Here is a 16594-nt window from a genome sequence, read left to right as displayed (position 1 = left end):
CCCAAGGCCCATCCAACCTGGCCTTGAACACCTCCAGGGATGGGGCAGCCACAGCTTCCCGGCAAACAAACTCTCTAAGGCTTGGAGTTTTAGAAAACGAGCATCCTTTATCAGGCCTGGGCAACAAGGAACGATCCCCACCAACGTGTGCAGCGAGGCAGGAGCTGGGGCAGGGCGCATCTCCCACGTCCGTGTGTGAAGTCTCCCAGAATTCTTCCATTCCTTTCCAAGGACTCATTTTGATGTTATTATGAACTTCACAAGGGTCAAATCTCTTGCTAATGTGGAGCTTTGGCTCCAGCTCTGTCTGACCTCGCATATGAGACAGGAGATATTGCAAACAGAGGGGATTGCAGAAGAGACACCCCAGCAGAACCCACCCCGCACAGCAGCCGTTCTCCCCTCCAAGGGCCCAGCGCCTGCCCCAGGCCCCCCCCGCCCCCCCCCGCCGTGGCCGCTCCGCGCGTGCGCTGGGCGAGGCGGGCGCTGGCGGCTGCGGCGCCGCGATGGTGTCGGGGATGATCTCGCGCGCCGTGGTGTGAGTGCGGGCGGGGGGGGCGCGAGCGAGGGGCTGCCCGCGGACTCCCTCTGCCTCCCTTTGCCCTTACGCCCCCCTCTTCCCCGCTTCCCTTCTAGTCTTTCCCCCCCCTTCCCCCGTCTTTCCCCCCCTTCCCCCGTCTTTCCCCCCTCTTTCCTCCCTCTTTCCCGTTCTCTCCTTCCTCCCTTTTCTCCCCACCCTTCCCCGGTCCTTTCCCCCCAACTTTTCCCCTACCTTCTCTCCCCTCTTCCCTCCCACCTTTCCCCCCTTTTCCTGCCTTTTCACTCCCTTCCCCCCCTTTCCCTCTCTCGCCCTTTGCCCCCCTCCCCCTCCCCCTTCTCCCCTTTTCCCTCCTTCCCCTCTTCCCCCCTTTTTCCCCCTTTTCCCCCTTTCCCCTTCCTCATTTTCCCCCCTTTCCCCCTTCCCTCTCTCGCCCTTTGCCCCCCCTTTCCCTTCTCCCTCTTCCCCCCCTCTTTCCCCCCTCTTCCCCGCCTTTCCCCCCCCTTTCCCCCTCTTTTTCCCCGTTTCCCCCCCCCCCCCTTCCCTTCCCTCCCTTTTCCTCTCTTGTCCCCCTTTTTCTCGCTTGCCCCCGACCTTCCCCCCCGTTGCCCCCCACCTTCCCCTCCCCCTTGCCTCCCACCTTTCCCCCTCTCCCCGGAGCGGGGAGTCCTGCCTATAGGAACTCAACCCTTTCTCGGCTCCCCCCGTTCCCGATAAGGATGAGGTAGCAGGAGCCGCGGCTCTGGGCTCGGGGGTGGCCCTGCCCTGGCAGAAACAGAGCTCTGGGGTCTCTTGGTGGCTGTGCTCCTGCCGGGCACAGGTTGCACATCTCGGTCGCACCGCCGTCCCCCTCTCTCAGTGTGTGTCTCCCAGGGCTGTCAAGCCAAGAAACTCTGGACAGTGGTGCCTGTCACACGCACCTTGTGAGCTTGCTCGTGCACTGATCCAGAGTAACCCATAAAGTCTATTTGGTGACTCTTTTCCTTTTTAAGTTGTGGAAGGGCTAGGAGAGCGCCTGAGAGAGTGGTCTGTGGTGAGTACAAGTCATCAGCTGATGGATAGACCGGCGTGTTGTTGTGTCCTGCTTTTTGTGAAGTTGAGTTTTTGGCAACCAAAGGGGCAAACTTACTTAGGTGAAAAGTATCCTCTTAGGTGTTGTCCAAGTTCTGTTTGAGAGAAGTAAACTCCAGTGCAACCTCTGGTCTTTTTCTCAGGCATTGTACTGTCCCTCCCTGAAACTGATGGGTTATTTTGCTCATTTGAATAGTATTCTGTAGTAAATGTTGAGTAATATTTGAGCATCTCAGTCTTCCTCCTGCTCCCTGCTGAGCAGCTCTGTCACTGTGGAGGTGCTTATTGTGTCACTCGGGCTGAGATTTGCTGCAGGTGACATTTGCCAGACAAATTAAGTGAATCTACTCACAAAGCAGTCCCTCAAACATCTGAATTAGTGTAAAGTATGTAGCAGGACTGTATGACCCAAAATAGAGTGTAATGGGATTTCCCTGTTTTGTTGGTGACAGGCTTTCCCTTCAAGCTGTCTGGTGTAATTTAATCTGAAAACTTTTATTTGTTGTCAGGAAACCTTCTCATACAGGCAGGTATATTTTCCTGCTGGGATCTGGTCACCGAGACCTCCTTCCTTCCTTCCTTCTTCCTCTCCCTGACACTTGTCAGATAATTGAAACTTGTGAAGTAAGCATTGTGTTCCAGGATTGGCAAAGGACAACGTTGGTTTGGAAGAGACAGTGTGGGAAGAGTTACTGTTGGTTGGCTCTGTCAATGCGGTCTTCCCATGGACAATACACAGCAGAGGGAAGAGGCATATGCTTACTTTTGGTACCTCAAATGTAGCTGCTGAACCTGTTTCTGCTTTGTCACATAAAAGCACCAACCAGAGAATTTTTATTTTGACAACAACTGAGACTGCGTTGGTTGTAAGGGTGGTATCAGTGGTGCTGAGCACCTCAATTTCTGATGACCAGATTCTTCTTAAGTCAGTTGTTTTTTCCATGAAATGAACTGCTAAGGGTTGAATTTGCATGTAGAGGATTAAGTCCTCTGTGGGCCTAACCAATAGCACAGGGAATGAAGAGAGTAGCTACTGCTATCCACAGATTTATTGCAAGAGGCAATAAAGGACAGTGTATTTTGCAGCTCTGTGTAGTTGGGTTTTCTGGTTGCTGTTTTGTGTGCCCTAATTACTTTTAAAAGACGGAGTCCTTAATATTATTTATAAATCCTCTTCACCTTCTTGTGTCCTTGTCTTCCAGCCATGGGACTTAACTAGTTCTCCAGGGTTCAGCTTTCCAGGAAGGAGGAAGTGCTCAGTGAGAGCTTGGACAGTTTCAAGACTATTGTTTAACTTTGCTCAATAGAGCAAAATTCACGTGGAAAAGGAAGGTTGGAAGTAACACAGAAGTCGATGTGATGTGTCATAAGAGGTCTTAATTTCAATGGTCTTGAGACTGTCCTCCTTATCCTCTTTTCTCAGTGTCCATTATGCTGTCTTTTTCTATTTGATCTGTTTTCTTTCCTGGTCTTTTTCCAGACATACCTGTTCCAGACATACCTGTTCGTGTGTTATGAATTTGGAAGGCGTATGCTACCTATTCTTGAAATCCCATAAGAAAGATGGAAATATTTTTAACCACCATGTAGCTGCTAAGACTTGAGGTTCTCTCTTACTTATGCAGTGCTTTAATTTTGGTGTGGTGACTGTCTGTTGTGTATGAAAGCTATGGATATCCTATGCTGTCTGAAGCAAGTCTGGGAAGCTCTTGTGTCGTGTTTGGACAGCCATAAGGAATACCTGTTGTCTTGGCTGGTGATTGGAAGGGGCAGCAGCTGTTTTAGCTGCAGCAGAATTCTCCTCTTCTCACTGACCTATTTTTCTGGGCCAAAAGAGCAGCAAAATATTAATTTGTAGGTGTGTCACAGTGCCCTCTGCTGACTTCTGACGTGTTCCGACATGCGTGTCCCAGGCAGACTGACTTCTAATTCAGTTTGAGACTTTTCAATTTGGAGTTAATCAGCTCCACAAAAATAGTTTGGTTAGAGCTTTAAGGAAATAGCAAATGGAGCTAGTAGAGAATTAGAATTTTTAATTGTGCATGAATTGTCTCAAAGAGTGATGCACAGGAAACGGGGAGTGGTTCCAATTCACTGCTCCCCATAATAATCTTTGGCAAAACTTAGCTTTAATGAAATCTTTTTGCTTTGGTCTATAAATGCTATTATGCTGAGGCATCCAAATGTGTGAAATACTTTGTACTAATTGCATGTCTGCTCCTTTCTGTCAAGAAGCAGAAGACTTGAAACACATAATTAAAACTTCTTTTAATTTTAGACTTTTGTGTCTATGGGGTGCTGCTGTAGTAAGTATAGGTAGTTACTGATTCTAAAATACACTGGCTGTTGCAACAGATTTCTGAATGATTACTGCAGAGTTGGGTTTTTTTCACTTCCAAAACCAAGAAGAAGATAGTTTTCTGAGACTCTAAAAGAAATAACTTCTCCAAATGGTACACTTAGTCAAGTTCTTGGTCATTAAGTGTGGGAGCAGCTTTTTAAATTTGTGGGTGCCCCTCTTGTTAGCTTCTAATACAGCCCGTGCCTGACTTTTAGTCTGCTTTGATTGCTCATTCTTCTAATTTGTGAGGTCTGAGCAAGTGTGTACACATCAGTTGCTGAGGCAGTGTATTTACTATTAAACATGCTGAGTACTTGTCAGTCACAGCCTGGTATGGATGAGATCAGACTATCCCCTTGTGCCAAGCAGAGATGTGAAGCATCCGAAATACAAAGTAGATGGCCATTTTGTTCTTGCAATCTGTTGAAGCAGACTGTCTGCTGTAATCTGTTAACTTTTTTCCCCCTCCTTGCTTAAAAATGAAAGTTCCCCATCTGTGTTGCTTTCCAACACTCTCTCCACCCTCATGTTTAAGGACATGGTTTGTTTTCAGTAAAGTTGGTCCGCAGTCATGATTGTTGGAAGGAAGAGCTGTAGTGGCCCACAGGAGGATGTGTTTGTCTTGGGTACTAGTAGTTACTTCTCTGTCTGTTTGTACTTATAATGCCTGCCTTCTCCACTCCCATGTTAGAGCCTTGCAAGGATAAAATATTTACAAGTAAAAGATTCAAGCGCTCCTTGGTTCTGATATTGAATTACAACCGTAACTACGTTAAACTGGACAAAGCCTGTTTGGGCACACAGTTGGTGACCTGAAGGTATGTAGTAGTGGTAGTCTCTTTCAGCTTTTGCTACTTTACAGATTAGAACTGTTTCTTTTGTGCTAGTTTCTAAGGCATTCTCTTACTCCACTTTTAATATTGTTGTTGTTCCACATTTCCAGACATCCACCTGCTCCTAGAATAACTGGACAGCTGAGATTGGGTGGCTGAAGCCATTTATTGGGCTGTGGTCAGGAATATCTGCCTTAGTGTGGTGTCAATACTTTGTGTAACTGTGTATGTTTCGTTCGTAAACTTGGATTTTGTCTTGCTTTTGGAACACAAATATTTTTATTAAAAGCAGTAGGTACAAAAATATTTACCCTCTTGTGTGCTAATCAAGATGCTGTCAAACGTGTTTTCTTGAAACAACCATGATTCATCAGATGGAATTAAGTAATGATACCACCACGTGCTGTGTGGCAGGAATAGCTATATACAACCTAATCACCAAGTCAGAAAGGCCATTTGTGGGAGAATTTCTTCCAATGTTTGCAGCCTGCTCTTCTCCTGGCAGCTGAAGTATGGAGGATGTTGAGTTCTATTGGATGCCGAATGCCTTCCGGTATCCTTCCAGTTTAAAGGCCTATAAATTGCTGCTGCACCTGTGGGGAAAAGGAGTTGCTGTCATAGAGTGAGCAACTCAAATGAAGACGTGCTGAAATGTCAGTCTCACCCTATGCAAAGATTGAGTCACCATATATCAGTTATCCTTCACACATCATGCTATGCCTAAAGAGATCTCGCTGACCTGTTGCTGAGAGGGACCATCCTGCCCTTCATCCTCTCCTCGTTCTCTGCTTTCCACAGGGTCCAAAACTTGTGTGGCCACAGGGTGACTCAGGTTGCTTTGTCAACCCATATGGAAACCAACATGCTTGAAAGAGGGTAATCTTATGTTAGTTGCAGCAAATGGCACCAGCTCACGCTGCTGTCATGTAGCTGCTAGGTAAGTGCTGTGTTGAGAGTGAAAAGCTGCAGGACAGAACCAGCGTTGTTTTTGGCATCAGCGTATTACCAGACTGGTTAAAGCGTACTCTGAAACTACATTCTTCACTGGCATGCAGCTGCTTATTCTTTCTTGTAGTCAAACTAGTTCCAGTAATAACGGCGCAGCTGCTCTAATCAAACAAGGTGCCAGAATTTTTTAAAGGGTCTTGAATTTTATAGGTTGAAATCTCTAAGCATATGTAAGTCTAGGGATTAAGTGTATTGTCTATGTGAAAGTTCAAAATCATTTACATAATTGAGCACTGAAATCATCAGAGCACTTCTCTCCTATAGTTCAGCTTCTCAGGCAATCCTGATATGTACAGCAAAAAGCGTCTGCTCACTGAACTCAACTTATAATACCTATGCTGTAAGTTAGCGTGATGCAAAATCACTAGCTCTGACAATTGGTTAGAAATAAGTGTCCCCACTGCCTGCCTGGCACGCCTTTCCTTAAATCAATGTTTGCTATGCAGTCTAGCTGCTATTTTCGCTCCCGTGTTTATGGCGTTGTGTAGATGCAGAGCATGCGTGCACAGTGTTCACAGCCTATAGCAAGCGAGTGGAATAAAGCTTGCTCCAAACAGATGGAGCACAACCAGAGGCGAACTGTGGAGTCTGATGTTCTTACTTAATGATCTTGGCATGTGCTCTGTTACAAAACGTGCCGAAATCAGCATCTGTGTCCTATACATTCCAGATAAAGAAATACCATGAACTGCGTGGTCTGGCACAAAAAGATGTTTCTAATTAAAACAAACAACCTCCACTCTTGCATGTTCCACAAAACAATGTCTGCTTTGACTGAGCTTATTTTAGGCTCTCGAGCATTTCTGCAACCTAGATGGATTGTCTTTCCTGGTTGTTTTGTATGTAGAGCCAATTCCTGATACACTCATATAAGGCTGAAGAAGATTCTAGGCCAAATTCTTGTACCTTAACAAAAAGTTGCTCTGGCTCAATAATTTTAACCCTTGATAGGCAATTATTGGAAAAATATATGTAAAAATGTCTGTTGAACAACCCTGTCCTGGTGCTTCATGTGTAAAGCAGCTTTCTCTAAGCTTTTTGATCGTTTTTATTCTGCTTTTGAAATGTTGGAATTTCAAGACCTGTACTATTATGTGAAAGTATTAGGTTTTTAGAGTGGAAAATATAGCTGAAAACAATACAACCTCTCTATTGTGAATCTTTCAGGTTTTAAAGACTTGTCTAACTAGACTGTATCAATTTACTACTGGACAAATGAAGTGATGTGTGTAGGAGTCTGTGTAGGAAAGGTTATTGCAGTCGTTTTGCTGACCTGTCTGACTTCAAACATGACTGGTCTTGGTGGCACTGAATGAGCCTGAGAGATACTTCTGGATATAGGGGGAAGTAAAACACCCCATAGTGGCTAACTGTATTGCGCCTTTTGTCAGCCATCGCTGTTACTTTCCACTTTGGTTTATCACTGGCAAAATGATAGGGCGTTACTTCTGTTTCTGTTGTTTTATAGCTAGCTTGCAAGCACTGACGTGGAAGCGGGTTTAACTGGATTAATATTTTCCTTGTGTTTATCTTGAAATGTTGTTCACGTATCCTGAAGACAGTTGGAACTTGCATTTGATGGTGTAAACTGAAGTGCAGTTTCTTTGTAAAGCACTTTAAATTGAAGGATTCCCAAAGCAGATTTTTTTCCCCTGCAGTGAGAACTCTGACATAATGCTTTGCTTTCTTCTACTAATAAAGCTGTTGGAACTTGCAGTACTTGAAGGGGAAAATCAGAAAACAGTTTGTGCTTGGGCCTTCCTACCACTCTCTGGTTTTGTTATTTCCTCCCCACACCCTGTTTTGTGATCAAATTTCTTCATTGATCAAAACGGTGGAAAGGAGAGTAAGGAAAATAGTCACTAGCTTGGAGATACGTTAATGATTTTTGACAATATAGTAACACTACCTTAAACAGTAACGTTAAAAAAAAACTTAATTCTTTGGCTTTGTGCTTTTGTTATTCACTTTTGTCTACTAATCTTTTTTCCAAAACTGAGGCTTTGTTCTAGAACACATGGTTTCCCTTATGTCTAAAAGCATATCTAGCATTACTCAAGTGAGTGTATTTACTATTAGACTGTTTTAGAAGCCAGAGAAGCGGCTGACCTATTCACATACGGGTCCAGAGGAGGGCTGCAAAGATGATCAGAGGGCTGGAGCACCTCCCTTACAAGGACAGGCTGAGAGAGTTGGGTTTGTTCAGACTGGAGAAGAGGAGACCTTAGAGCGACCTTTTAGTACCTGAAGGGGCTACAGGAAAGCTGGAGAGGGACTTTTTACAAGGACATGTAGTGATAGAACTAGTGGCAATGGGTTTACGTTGGAGGGGGGAAGATTTAGATTAGACATTAGGACGAAATTCTTCACCATGAGGGTGGTGAGGCAACTGGCACAGGTTGACCAGGGAAGTTGTGGATGTCCCCTCCCTGGAAGTGTTCAAGACCAGGCTGGATGGGGCCTTGAGCAGCCTGGTCTGGTGGGAGGTGTTGGAAGGGGTTTGGAACTAGATGGTCGTTAAGGTCCCTTCCAATGCAAACCATTCTATCATTCTATAAATTTTCAGCAGCAAACAGCTTCAAGTTTACTTGGAAGGAAACCCATCCACTGAAACATGAAGTACATGTTTTAAATGACTGCTTTGGCAGTGGCTAGTTTGCGGTAGATGCAATGTAAGCAGTGTTGGTTTTACTGTTCTACATATAGACCTTTGAGTAATAGTTTTTCTTAAACAAAATTTAACCTTGAATGCTTGAGATAACACAAATGCAAATTCCATTTTAAGAGGATAATGTTAATTGGGCAAATTACCTTTCATTTGCATTTGGCAACCGACTTTTCTGAAAAGGCACACTTGGATTCCCTCTGTATCCTCTGGTCTCTTACCCTGTTTATGCATTACCAATCAAGCATATTTCTGTTAACAGAATTCTTCTCTCAAAACCAAACTTTTGGTTAATTAGCATTGTGTGCCTTATCTGTTATTGAGAACAAATCCTACCCCTCAAACTACTTTGTGTCTCCAAACAAAAATCAAGAAATGGTTTGGGTTCAGAATGGAGGAAGTGGAAGTGTCTTTTAGCACGGTATTTTCAGTATTAAGTTACTAATACAACTACACAGATAGGTTTGGTAGAGATTCTGCATGTTATCAGTTTCTGACTTGGTGTCTTAACAGCATATTCATGGAGTTCTCTTAAATGCCTATTAGAATTCAGGAAATATATATACTTTGGAAGGACAAGACTACATGTTATCTTAACAGTCTCTGCCAAATACAAATTTTATAGAAGAAGTCTTTTCCTGTGTACAAGGGGGAGTTTTCATTTTTAAATGCCTCAGAAATACTTTTCGGGGTTATAGATTAAGAGAGTTGTTTGGAAATCCTGGACCTTAAGGCAAAAATTGAGATGTAAATAACTTCTGATGATCAACAGCAAAAAACCCAGCTGTATGGGGAAGAGGTAAGAGACTAATTTTTTGCTTCAAGAGTGGGTGTTGTGTGGTTGTGCTTTTTTCTTTGCTCAAATTCTTGTCTTTTTGTGGAGTTTTCTTGGGAGGGGCAGGACCTTGAGACTGGTGTGTGACAACACCCTTGGGTTCTAAGATGTCTAATGATTAAGTAAGAGCTTTCTATGGCTTTGGGTTATGAACTTCACTTTTATCTCTAAAACCAGCCAGTGAGATTCATATTCCACAGTGTAGCATATGGCAGTGTTGGACATACTTTTTTCATTTAAAAAAAATGCAACCCATATGATGAATGTATGGTTACATGCAGTGTGGTTTGTTGTTCACTTAAAAATGGCCCAAAAATAAAATGTAATTTTCTTTGGAAACAAGCAGAAGCAATTTTTGGTTGGGACCTCTCCCATTTTAAATTTTAGTTTTCTATAGTCAGTTATTATGTTGTTGGTAGTGCTCCAAAATGTTGAGAGAAGTTACTTTTGGAGCAGCCAGCAGCGGCGCGATTGTGGGTTTTAACTTGTGAGGTTCTTGAGACTCTCTAGCAGACCAATGTGAGGTGAAAAAGCAAAGCTGACAAGGTTAAGAATCCAAGTGGAAATAGACTTTTTTTTTTTTGTTAACTATATGGAATTCTGAGGTATTGGATGGAATAACTTGTTGGGGAGACACTTGCGAAACAGCAAATCGGCCATTCAAAATGAAGATTCATTCCAACCAAACTTAGTGCCCTGGCAAAGTAGACCACAAGTTCAGATGAAAGTCAGGAATGTTACGACACAACTGTTGTAAGAATTCCTAAGTTTCATGAACAGTCCTTTAGAAGGATGACCCAAAATGTGCACAATCACTGAAGAAAGGAAATCTCTCTCTCAGGAGTACCCAGAAGATAGAATCACTCACCCAAAGGGACGAGGGCTCACTCAAGGATATATCCAGATGAAATAATTCCTCACTGAAAGGAAAGTGAGGTCACTTAATCCCAGGAAGTTTCCTTGGGTGGTATCCCAGTCCTAAAGGGAGAGTCCTCACTGCCCACCCACAGCTCTGAGAGGAAACTGTCTCAAATCAGCTGTCCGATGGGAGGGACTCTGTTTGAGATCATAGTGGAATCTGATCTGTGGTCAGTTCTGATTGTCCGAGGGCCCACGTCTTCTGGGGCTGTGAGCCTGGTGACAGTTCTCTACTCCTCCCCACCAAGAACATGATGACCTCACTCCTTCTTGAAACCTGAAAAAAAGTAATGAGATTTCAACAGCCAGAAAGCCCTATGTCTTCGTATCTTTGGCCAGCCTGGTATTTCTCAGGTCCTTGTCATGGTGGTTGCTGCTCTTCAGCTCTGCTGGCTTACTGCTTCTGTCCGATTTTGTACTGGATAAAAGATTAGAATCTTATCGAAATCTGGTTCTTACCTGGTCACTTCACCAGGACTGGGATCTTTGAGATCTCAAAGAGCTGAAGTTTTACAGTTGTTAAATGTGTTTAAAAATGTGCAGGAGTCGGCAGTACTGAGATGATAGTATTTGCTTCATTCTTTTATGCTAGCATGGGCTCTCCAGACAACCGTCTGGTTTTGCTGGTTTCAAAACTTACTGTGGCACGGAGCAGAGAAACCTCTTACAATAAGCGGCCACTGACTTTACCTGAGTTGGTTGAAATTATTGTAAGGAACAATTTTTCAGTGTACCAGTTAGGTTAAAATAGAAGGTGTTTGCAAGGTCTCTCCTGGATTCATGTAAAGTATCCTTGATATGAAGGACTCCATATTCTTATACAGAAATTAAGACCTAATTAAATAACTGTAGGAGTTCCCAAAATTATCTTGAAGACACTAGACACGAAGCTAAGATTCGTAAGTAGGTAAATAAGAGAGCTGGCGATTTTTTGCTTCAGTTTATCAAAGCCAAGAGACTAATGATCAAATGCATATGTTACTTTAAACCTCGTGACAAAATGACACACTTAATTCTTGAATTTGTAATGCTTATGTTAATCTTCTTCAGCACTACATCTGCATTAAATTAGTTATGTCTTTTAGGAGCTCATCAGAAGTATCCTAAATTAAGAGGATAACGTCACTTGTGAAAACTGTTTGTGTAGGCTGCAGAACCTCTGAGAGTAGCAAATGTAAAAAAACGTTTTCAAGCATAAGGAAGCTATGTCAATCACCTTTATTGGAAGCTTGGAGAAGACTTTGAGGAAACCTTATTGTAGCCTTTCAATACTTAAAGCAGGGCTTATAAGAAAGATGGGGGAAAAACTGTTTAGAAGGGCATGTAGTAATAGGACAAGAGGTATTGGTTTTAAACTAAAAGAGGGGAAGTTTAGACGAGATATTAGGAAGATTTTTTTCGCTGAGGATGGTGCAACACTGGCACAGGTTGCCCAGAGAGATGGTAGGTTGGATGGGGCTCTGAGCAACCTGATCCAGTTGAAGATGTCCCTGCTCAGTGCAGGGGGGTTGGACTAGATGACCTTCATGATCCCTTCCAACCCAAACCATTCTATGCTTCTATGGTTATGTAAACTGTTGTAAAGCATAATCAGCTAAAATAGAGTTTATGCTGTGTGGCAGTTTCTTTGACCAGCCATGCAGGTACCAGATTTCATCTTTAAACTTAAAAATAATTGTGGTCTTAATTGTGTTCTTGCTCACCTATTCCATGGAGTGAGCTTATTCATGAAGGTGCTAAATAAAATTGGAAAATATCTGCTGATAAGTAGAGTTGGTTTGACCTTTGTTTAAAAAATGAAAAATAACTGAAAAAATAACAGAATAGTCAGTAGGTCTCTTCTTGCTGACATCTTTAATCCAGCTATCGGTTCTTGCTGATCTTAAAAGAAAAGCACATTTCCGTACAAGGACACATCTTTTTCATTGAACAAGGCCAAGCCAGGCTCTCTTAAGAGCTATGTGAGAAGTAGGTGCAGTCATTTCTAATCCTTGTCTGGTTCTAACTGTTGGGTTGTGCTCCTGCCTGATGCTGCACGGTGGCTGCCGTGAGTCCGCAACTACTTTGCTTCCAGTGGTAAGAAGACAGCAGCGAGTGAAATCGGGGACTATTTAAGGTAGGTTTGAAGGAAAGTCATTTATTTGAGATTTAAGTAAGTGTGAGCAGCTTTGGAAATGAATACTTCTCCAACAGGAATGAAATTCTGCTGTTGAGCTTGAGGTAAGGGCTGGGGAAAGATTTAAATTCTCTGGTAAGGGTTAGTCTGTATCGAAGGCCTTCAGCGTCTGGGCTTTGTCGGGTGGAAGTTTCATAGATGCAGATGCATCTTTTCTCGGTTCTGCGGTGTGGGTGTCGGAAGTGATGAGCTCACCTGCTGGCTGTTCTGCACACGTGGCAGAGCTCCATAAGCCTGTAAACAGGAAATGGGACAGGGGTGCTCAGGGCGTTGTTGCCGTAGTGGTCAGGCGCGTGCATAAAGTGGTGAATAAATAGGTGTGCAGAGAAGTGACGAAGAGCTTTATAGTGATTTCTATTCCTACTACTCTTTCTAGTTTGCTTTCCAGTACTAGCTTTTTGGAGTTTTCTGTACTGCTGGGCTTGCTGGGCCTTTTGACTGTGTGTTTTGAATAGGATTTGAGACCCTGGGGGGAGGGTGTGGCTGGTTTTGCTTTGTTTTTAATGACATGGTGATGGTATCTCTAGGCTTATCCCCTTTGGTTAACATATGCCTAGGCTATCCAGCAGCACAAGAAAAGTTGGTCTCTCCTGGACATGAGTTAGTTTATGGTTGGACTCCATGATCTATGAGGTCTTTTCCAACCCAGTGATTCGATGATTCTGGTGAGATTGATATGCAATAGCTTCTTCCCAAGTACTTCTGCACTGTACGTGACCTATACGTGAATAAGAGATGAGTTGTTTCACAGGGTTTGTGTACCAGTAATGCCCAGCTGGCTCTGAGAGTGACTGGGAGAGCTGTAGTGCTAGAGCACTGATGCAACTTGTCCATGTGAAAGACTTGTTTCCAGGCTGACTGATTAGAGAAAATAGCCTCTATATTGCTTCAGGAGTTGCTTTTAACTGCACGTTCCAGACAGCCTCAGGCCCTGAGCAAGGGCTGTTACAACACACATGCATTATCACAGAATAGTTTGGGTTGGAGGGGACTTTAAAGATCATCTAGTTCTAACCCCCCTGCCCTGGGCAGGGACACATCCCACATGTCCAGCTTCCCATCCACCAGCAATTATGTTTGTTGCTGGAAGGGTGGGACTCAAGGGGCTTGTGTTTGGGGTATATTGCTGGTTGACTGAACTGACCTAATGGGCTGCAAGCCGTATGTAGGCTGTGAGTTGGAAATTCCAAGTTAATTCTTGCTGAAGGAGATAGCAAAGCTTGTTTGTGTACAGGTATCAAGTTAATTGTTAATTAAGTCCACTCTCTGGTCTTTATTGTGTTACGTAGGGTTTTGAAGTAGGAAGTAGAATGAGTGAGAGGCAACCTAGAAAGAGCTATGAAAGTTTCCAGTGTTTTCAATGCTTTTTGAGCATATAGGGAAAACAAATGGTAATTCTTAGGAGGATGCATTTATAGGTGAATTATGCTTAAGGTAATGGCAGGAAAGGAGAATCCACGTTTTGGACTCAAATTTCTCTGCGGAGAAAATGAGTTAAAGGTTTGAATGTTCTCTTGGCATGTAAATCTTGTTTTCTGTGAGAGAAACCTGGTGAGCCTATGCAAATAAGTGATCCATCTTACTGATCTGTCATGCTTGTAAGTACGCCAGTACTTCCGCAGAGGTTCCAGTACAGAACATCCCTTCCAGAAGGATTTTTTTCTAAATGTTTTTTGTGTTCTCTTTTTGGACTTCTTTCAAGATTAGGCAGGGCTGTTTTCTGTGTTGGGAGAACTTGAAGAGAATCTGGCAAAAGGTTCCCTATTTTGGGGTAAGTCAGTAAAGTGATATTCCATGAACGTGAGTGGCTAGGATACACGTAACGGAGCCTGGAACTCTGCATTGGAATAAAGGCTTAATTGACTTCTGTCAGACTGCTTGCAATTACTGTACTTAGGATTCATTAAATAAATGTTCCTGACATGGAAACTCCCACATTCTAGTGGAATTGGTAGGGAGGTTGCTTTTCCCCTTAAAACTTTAAGGTGCTTTTCAACTGCTTGAGTAATTGCATTTCTCTTGGTTATGTAGTACTTTGGAAGAATCTGCCAGTTGCTTTGGAGAATTCCAGCTTCCTAAGCTGGAAGGTTAATGGCCTTCTTGCTCTGCTCAAGAACGTGCTATATTCAGATTTATCAGTGCTTCTGGGTATGTTCTTTAACTGTTAGGGCTTTTTTCCTATGGCTTTTGGGGATATTCTCTGTGTAAGAAAGCTAGGAAGATTTTAACAGTTCCGTTTCTGATTGTGTTTGTGCCTTTTGGTAACTGTAATCTGATAAAGATGCTGCTGAGTTTAAGGTTTGCTACTGTTGGCAGATACATCCTCTTAAAAGGGTTTATGTGATTTTGCCTGCTCCTTTCCCAAGGCGTGGGGGGGTGTGAGAGAAAAAGTAGGATACAGTTTGGTGTGAGGTTCAGGAGCTTATCCTCATGCTCCCCTGTTGCTGTGACAGACTAGCGTTTTGATCTGAGTGTGTTCTTTGTAGTTACTTGAATACATAGTCTTTTCATGTAGATTGTTATCGTTAGTGTTCTGTGCCTGAATGTTGTCTGGTATCAAAAGAGAACTAAATTCTCTCAGGTGCTGGAGAGAAAGACTTGGTTCAGTGTAGTGCCTTTCAAAAACATTAAGGACAAAAATGCCAGGGTGAGCTTTTGTTTGTCTGGAACACCTAAAAACTTAGGAGGTTGCTGGCTTAGTCTAGAATTTTCTACCCTATTGTAACCTTTGGGGGTGTTGACAGTCATGACTGAGTGTCTTGATTTTTCTGTTTAATTGCAGTTAGTTTTATTTTTTTCTTTTCCTGAATAGGATTCTTGCAGATACTACTTCTGCCTTTTTTGAGCTTGAGGGTACTACACAGATACATAGCAGTTCTAACTTAATGCATAACTGGTTAGACTTAGTGCTTTATAGCCAAAAAGGAAAGACAAAAATCCACACTGCTTATCCTGTGGGAGTGGCATACAAGTATATGAGTAGCATGCAGTCTCAGCACAAATGTGTATTATTTTCCAGCGTGTACTGATTGAAACCTCGTGGCTGCATTGTTAGAGAGTATGGCTATATCTTCCCTTTCTGAAGCCAAGAGTAGCAAGCCAGAGACTTGACCATTGTTCTTCAGACTGGATTTCTTTCTGCTATTCGATTTCCATTAGCAAACTTGCCTTTCAAGACAAATCTTGCTTCAACTAAACCTTTTAACTATAGCATGGAATAGCATTTATAGTTTATGTAGAAGCAAAGTAGGACTAAGAACATCAGACCGAGTTTCTGCATAGGTACCAGGGACAGTTAAGGCTTCATATCCCAAACAGAACTGGGAGTCATCTACGTTACTGCTGATCTTTCCACTGTGTCTGACCAGTTCTTAGGAAAGCTGGTATGTATATGGTGGGAGTGGAAGGTGCTCCTATCGTAACTTGCAAGTGAAGGTGAGTGTTAGGAAGCAGAACTAGGCATGGTCAGCAGTTGGGAAATATATCCGGTATTTATATTTGGTTCCATGGTTCTGTGGAGGTGAGGAGGATTCTTTTATTCTCCAACTTGCCAAGTGCTATCAAGTGATCCTTCAGGACATAGGTGCCTATTTACATTGTAGATGTACAGATGAACAAGGGCCTGGCTCCTTGTCAGGCTGTGCCAGGACGGTCAGTCTGTCAGTAGGGGGACAATCCTTGTCATCTCTGTTATCAGAGCTGCTAAGGAAAAGGAGCTTAGCAAATGGCATTGTCTCCCAAGTATCTCATACTGAATGGCTTTTTCTGTAAGGGAACACTTGTGGCCCTTGTCTTTCTGCATTTCAGAGCAACAAAGGAATAAAATGCCAAACATTATTCCTTGCTTCGGGCAATTTTTTGGCACTGTGAAGAGACTGAAGTCTTAAATGCTCTCTTGGTTTAATGGCTTAATGTTTTGGGAATCTGGATGCGAATAGAGTTGAGTGACGTGGTGGCTTTCATTGGTATTTTTTTATATTTTAAAAAATATTACCTTTAGGGCTATTTACGGTCCATGTTCAATACGGTCAGTGCCAGAGCACTGTGTGCACAGGCAGACTGATTGTTTTCAGTTATCAGTAAAATGCAAATTCAGTTGTTTTGCTTCAGAAATGAATTTTTCAAATAGCTGTGCGCTCTAAAGCTACTTAAACTGTAAGACTGTAGATTATGATAATAATAATACAGTTAGTAGGTTATGTTTGTTTT

General features: G+C 43.0%; 1 protein-coding gene across 1 annotated transcript in view; it reads left to right on the top strand.

The window, feature by feature from the left end:
* Positions 1–455: 455 nt before the first annotated feature.
* Positions 456–16594, top strand: part of REEP3 (receptor accessory protein 3) — a 42305-nt gene continuing 26166 nt past the window's right edge. Inside the window, exon 1 of the mRNA XM_054071996.1 lies at positions 456–538. Within this exon, the coding sequence (XP_053927971.1) occupies positions 507–538 (32 nt within the window). The 5' untranslated portion in view covers positions 456–506. The remainder of the gene's footprint in view (positions 539–16594) is intronic.

The sequence above is a fragment of the Cuculus canorus genome, chromosome 7 (assembly GCF_017976375.1).
Source record: "Cuculus canorus isolate bCucCan1 chromosome 7, bCucCan1.pri, whole genome shotgun sequence".
NCBI classification, from domain to species: domain Eukaryota; kingdom Metazoa; phylum Chordata; class Aves; order Cuculiformes; family Cuculidae; genus Cuculus; species Cuculus canorus.
This window is presented reverse-complemented; position numbering and strand designations above follow the sequence as displayed.